At 36.5% G+C, this 6,374-nt stretch overlaps 1 protein-coding gene across 1 annotated transcript; it reads right to left on the reverse strand.

The window, feature by feature from the left end:
- Positions 1-2,590: 2,590 nt before the first annotated feature.
- LOC107059630 (uncharacterized mitochondrial protein AtMg00810-like) lies at positions 2,591-6,098 on the reverse strand. Its single transcript, XM_015306348.1, has 3 exons — positions 5,978-6,098; positions 5,598-5,711; positions 2,591-3,201 (listed from the first exon to the last, which is right to left on the reverse strand). The coding sequence occupies exons 1-3, from the start codon at positions 6,096-6,098 to the stop codon at positions 2,591-2,593; spliced, it is 846 nt and encodes a 281-aa protein (XP_015161834.1).
- Between the last annotated feature and the right edge of the window lie 276 nt (positions 6,099-6,374).

A 6,374-nucleotide genomic window follows, 5' to 3' on the forward strand; every position in this document is an offset into this window, starting at 1 on the left:
CTGATCTACGGTCATAACCTACGGACCGTGGATGGATCTACGGTCCGTAGATCACTTCCGTGGATGCCCTTTTTCTGCAATTCCTTCAGCTGTCTCTACACATCCGCACCTGAACGTCTTTCCTGCAAAACATGGTAAAAACACATCATAACCAATATAAAAAGGCCTTAGACACACACAACTAGTAAGTGAAACGTATTAGAAATACCGTAAACTCACGGTATATCAATCAAGCACCAAAGTCAGAATCAATCTTGAAGGAAATGCTAAACAAATAATTTTTTTGTCATTATGTCATTGACAGTTGTCTATAATTGTGCATATTTGTCACTTTTTTGTCAATATACCATGAAGTGGCGCTCCAATACCTAAAACAACATATCAGAGAGGTATCATCGTTTGGTGTTTGACATTTTCCAGAATGGAAATTTTCACAGCAAGTTTTAACGTCCACAGTTTTCAGGCTATCCATACTGTGTTTATATTCTCATATCTCTCCAACATTCTGCATCAGCTGCTTTTCTTGGGAATGTAACAGACAAACTTGTCTTACTTTGATTCAAATCCTAAATAACTGAGTACCCATCAAGAGTTTTCGTCTCTTAGAATGATTATATTTATTTTTGTTAGTGGATTGGAGTAAAATGTTGCCTGAGACACGGAGGAGCCATCCGTTTGAATCATAAAGGGCTGAGACTGGCAGGTACGATTTCAGGTCATCTTTGAAACCCCTCTTTGCAGAAAATGTCTTCCATAAAAAAATCCTCAACAACTCAGCATGCTATCAAGGATTCAAAACCTGAATTTGAGCCTATTCCAGTTAATCTATCACATTGTGTTAACCTCAAGAGCCTTTTCATGGAAACAGCACTCTTCTGGGAAAACTTCCTAACCATGTTATATCTTTAATGAAGTTAGTGAAATTGTATCTCAGAAATAACAACCTCACAAGACACTTTCAATGTTCTATTAGAAATCTTACATCATTCGAAGAGTTGTATTTATCGTACAACAATCTAGAGGGACAAGTGTCAGCTTCTTTAGCTCGATTGACCAAATTGAGGCTTCTTGGATTGTCAGTAAATAGTTTATCCATGGAGTTCCCTCCTCCAGTGTACAATTTTTCATCCCTGGTAATCTCGGATCCGATTTAGGGAACTACTTCCCTGATCTCCAAATACATTACTTGGCAAAATGTCAATTTATTGGTTCAATACCGTCCTCCTTGGCCAATGCTTCAAAATTGCTAGAGCTTGATTTTCCAGTAAACAGTTTCATTTGAAATATACCCAAGGGTTTTGGTAACTTGCGGAATTTGTTATGTCTCAACATTTGGAGTAACCAACTTGGATATGGTAAGCATGATGACCTTGACTTTGTAATTTCTCTTACCAACTGGCAGAAGTCTATAATGCTCCATTTTGGAGACAACCAGTTTCCAGGTACATTACCTCATTCAACAGTCAACCTTCTAGCCAGTTTGGTAAGAATGCTAACATTTTTGTCTATTTGGTAAGCTTTGGATTTGATGTAAAACTTGAAATCCCTGTAGTATTTTCAGCATGAAGAAGAACTAAGGTAGTCTAAGATTTCCTGTTATTTAATGGATTTAGTCTAGGGACATCAGATATTAGTTCTTAACGTCTACATCAGATAATACGTTTCATTCATGAATGTAAAGAATCAGATGTTTTAGGGGATTTTAAGGCAGGATCAAATGGTCATGGTGCGAATGTTCCTAAAAGGTTCTGATTCTAGACACAAATGAGGTATTCATGTGCTAAAGTTGGAGCACCATGATCAATACTTGAAAAATGCAGCAGTTGCCCAAAAAAAATTTATATCCACATTCAAAATGCATATAGGGAATCCCTAAAAAGAAAATTCAAACAAGTTAGGCATGATCAAGTGGTTGAACATGTCCACCATTAATCGGTAGGTAGGTACGAGTGCACGTCGGAGTGTTAGTGAGAACATTGTTGATCTTTGTGTTGCTTCCAGCTTTGCTCGTCATTTGTCCATGTCCTTTATTTGAATATCAATGCCATGCCCACATGACATGTTTAGCCTTCAACTTGTCAAGTCCTCACCATGCTGCCTTGCCCTCAAGTAATTGGTCTTTGTTAGTTGAGGAACATACATATCCAACCACTATTGACTTTCTTACGAAATATATTCCATAAAATAAGGTCTACCTTTCCTTACATACAAAACATACTATTTAAAAAAGAACCATTAAACAAAAACCATCTAGAAATATCTCATTTTTTAACACTCCTCCTTGAGATTTTTCTTGGATACTCCTAACTTATCCCTTAGAACTTCAAATTTCCCCTTAGGAAAAGCCTTAGTCATGATGTCTGCAATCTCCTGATCTGATTTGCAATGAACAAGTTCAACTTTGCACTGTTTCTCTGGTTGCCTGATAGCGTGAAACTTCACATTTATATGCTTGCTACGGCCATGTTGCACCAGATATTTGGCCATAGATATTGCTGGCTTGTTTTCAACTTTAATGACAGTAGCTTCAATGAATTTTTGCTCCAAATCATGTAGAATCATTCATAACCATAGAGCCTGATTAGTTGCACTAGCAGCGGCGATCTGCTTCTGCAGAAGATTTAGCTACCACCTTGTGCTTCTTTGAATTCCACAAGAAGATGTCTGAACCAAGTGTCAAGGCATATCCAAAAGTTCTTTTCATATCATCAACGCTTCCTGCCCAATCCCTATCTGAATTACCTATTAGTTTCCCTTGCTCTTCCTTTTTTAACCAAATACCATAATCAACAGTTCCTTTGATATATCTCAACGTTTGTTTAGCAACACCAAGATGAACTTCACTTGGAGCTTCCATAAACCTTGACAAAAGACTTGCCGCGAAAATGAGATCAGGTCTTGTTGCTGTGAAATACATCAAACTACCAATCAGACTTCTATAAACGCTTGGATCAACCCTGTCACCTCCTTCAAAATTTAAAATCTTTTCATTGTGAACTAGTGGAATCGGTACACGCTTGCACCTTTCCATCTTTAACCTTTTAAGAATATCCCATGCATATTTTCTCTGAGAAGTAAAGATTCTATCAATAGGTTGATGAATTTGCATTCCCAGTAAGTAACTCATTTCACCTAAATCTGACATTTCAAACTTGGTCTCCATTTCTCGCATGAACTGATTCAGCATAGCTTCATTGCTTCCTGTTACCAGAAGATCATCAACATAGAGTGAGACCACAAACACATCTCCTCCTTTAGCGTTCTTCACATATAAAGTGGCTTCATTTTCACTTCTCTTGAAGCCATAATGAATGAGATAATTATCTATCTTACTATAGCATGCTCAAGGAGCCTGCTTTAATCCATACAATGCCTTATGAATTTGGTAGACTCTATCCTCCATTCCTGCAACCTGAAAGCCTTCTGGTTGATAAACATAGATCTCCTAATTTGACTGAGCTGCCAATGCAAATAACAACCTTATTGTATCAGTTCGTGCAACGGGTGCAAACGTGTCTCCATAATCCAGACCTACAGCTTGCGCATAACCTTTCACAACAAGCGTGCTTTGTATTTATAAATTGACGTATCTGGATTAAGTTTGGTTCTATAAACCCACTTCACCTCGTGTACATTTCTATTTTTGGGTTTATCAACTAGCTTCCAAGTATCATTCTTCTTTATCATACCAATCTTCTCCTTCATAGCTTGAATCCAAACTTCATGTCTTGATTCTTCTTGGTAGATATTTGGTTATGAGATTGCAACATTACGTCTTTCATATATCTCGGAAAGGGACCTTGTCTTCAAAATTGGCGAATTAGGTGAGGACTCCCCATCTGATTCTTTGTTTTCTTCTAGAGTTTCAAACCCAAATGATTGGATTTTAGGCAACTGACTCTAGTTCTGAAAAGCCGCATTATCTTTCTCAATTTTCTCCTTATCCAGTTTCAATAAGCATGCTCATCCACGACTACATCTCTTCAGATTGAAATACTTTTTGTTTGAAAGTTGAAAACTCTATAACCCTTGGCTTGTGATGAATAACCAATAAAAATCCCAAATTCACCTTTTGGTTCAAGTTTGCTTCTTATGATAGAAGGAACATGAGAATAGCATATCATACCAAAAACTTTTAGATGTATGACAGATGGTTGTATTCAATTCCATGCCTCAATAGGAGTCTTTTCATCCACAACTTTGTTGGCAGCCTATTTAACAAATACACTGAAGTATGAATAGCTTCTGCCCAAAAGCTTTGTGGCAGTTTCTTTTCCAGCAACAAACATCTAGCCATTTCAACTACTTTTCTGTTCTTCCTCTTTGAGACTCCATTTTGTTCGGGTGAATAACATACTGTCAACTGCTGATCAACCCCATATACTCACAATACTTATTGAACTCACTTGAAGTGTATTCACAACCTTTGTCCGACTGTAAAGCCTTTAGCTTACAACCACTCTGTCTTTCCGCAAAAGCTCTAAATTTCTTGAAAACTCAAAATACTTGAGACTTGTTAATCAGAAACCCAACTCATCCTTGCTAAGTCATTAATAAAGAGCAAAAAATATTTATTGTGTCCCAAAGATGATGCATGCATAGGTCCACACACATTAGTGTGAACTAGTTCAAGTTTTTCAGTTGCCCTCCAGGTAATATTTTTAGGAAATGATTTCTTATGTACCTAACCCATCTGACATGAGTCATAAACTTCTTTAGATAGTGAAATCTCAGGTAAATCCTTAGTAAAACCTATTAAATACATAAACTTTAAAGTAGCATAGTTAAAATGACCATATCTTTTGTTCCACAACCATGACTCATCCTACTTGCAAAATTTTCTCTATCAAACCTCCCATCTAAGTGAAAAGTTTTATCCACCATTTCTACTTTAACAATCAAGCTATCTTCTGAGTGAAAAACCAAACAATGTGTGTCCTTAAAAAATATTGAAATAACCTTTAGACATCATTTGAGCCACACTTAACAAGTTACAAGTTAAAGGAGGAACATACAAAACATGATGTATAAACTTTGTACGTTCTGTACTCTGAAAGGCAACTGAACCCTTTCTAAGTGCATCTACTGTTTCACCATTTCCCATCCTTACTTTTGTTTTGATTGACTTGTCAATTGTATGAAACATGAGTGCATCGTGTGATATATGACTTGTACATCCACTGTTTATGAACCATGAGGACTTTTTGGTTGTGTTTTCTTCATGAGAAGAAAAAATAAGCTTTTTTCTTCCTTTTTGGACTCTTCAGTAAAATTTTCTTGCTGGACATGGCGTTGTTGGTGTTGACTCTGCTTGAGCATACAATTCTTCTCAATATGACCCATTTTTTTTACAAAATCCACATTGAATCGATGACTTTCCTTTGAACCAACAATCGTTTTCTTGATAATTGGTTATTTTACAATGGTTCCAAGGTGGAAACTTTCCTTTCTTTGAAGGTTCCCTCCATGTTTTTCCCTTTGCTACTTTATCTCCATGCTATTGTCTTTCATTAGGTGCTTGCCTTTATGCTTTGCCTAAAATGCCACTACTTCTTCATCTCTTATACTTGATTGTTGTTCTTGAGCTTTCAACTTACTGATCAATTCCGCTACCAATAAGGTCTTCAGATCAAAAGATTCTTCTATTGCTAAAATCATAGACTCAAACATTGCTGGTAGGCATATCATTATCTTCTCCACCACTTTTGAATCTGGAAAGGTTTCACCAAACAACCTTATTTTTTAACAATCTCGACAAGTTTGGAAGAACACTCTTTCACAATATCTCCTTATTTCATCATTAACATATCAATTTCTCTTTTGAGAGTTAAGAGTTTGACAGTCTTAACTCTGTCACTTCCATCGAACTCCTCTTTTAGCTTCTCCCATGCTTCTTTAGGTGTTTCACAAGTCATTATTCTTGTGAAAATCACATCTTAAAGTGCTGAATGAAGACATGTGAGAGCCTTTGGTTTACTTGACTTCTCATCTTTATAAATATTCATTTGTGCAACGGTTGGATTTGGTCCAAGTGGAAGAAGATCATCTTCACTTTCAATTGTTTCCCATAGACTAAGAGCTTTAAGATAAGCCTTCATATTTATCACCCATATGTGATAATTTTCTCCTGTAAACATAGAAAGTCCTGCACCTAAGAAGTCGTTGAATGTTATGTTTCTTCTGCTCAGCTCACACATTAGAAGAACTAGAGAAAAAACCTTAGCCTTCTTGCCTTCATAGATCCCTCAAGAAGAAGGGTTCAGATGCCACTTTTAGTAGAGGACCATACATATCCAACTACTATTAACTTTCTTACAAAACATATTACATTAAATAAGGTCTACCTTTCCTTATACTTAACGTAATATTTAAAA

This window comes from Solanum tuberosum, unplaced genomic scaffold, assembly GCF_000226075.1.
Source record: "Solanum tuberosum cultivar DM 1-3 516 R44 unplaced genomic scaffold, SolTub_3.0 scf00029, whole genome shotgun sequence".
Classification (NCBI taxonomy): domain Eukaryota; kingdom Viridiplantae; phylum Streptophyta; class Magnoliopsida; order Solanales; family Solanaceae; genus Solanum; species Solanum tuberosum.

What these genes read in the sequence shown, in the direction of transcription:
- LOC107059630 (XM_015306348.1), bottom strand. Translation starts at nt 6,098, where the DNA reads ATGAAGGCTTATCTTAAAGCTCTTAGTCTATGGGAAACAATTGAAAGT. An exon ending in TTATAAAGATGAGAAGTCAA is followed by an intron (nt 5,712 to 5,977) that starts GTAAACCAAAGG and finishes AAACCTTTCCAG; the next exon opens with ATTCAAAAGTGGTGGAGAAG. An exon ending in ATTGGTAGCGGAATTGATCA is followed by an intron (nt 3,202 to 5,597) that starts GTAAGTTGAAAG and finishes TTCTGGTAACAG; the next exon opens with GAAGCAATGAAGCTATGCTG.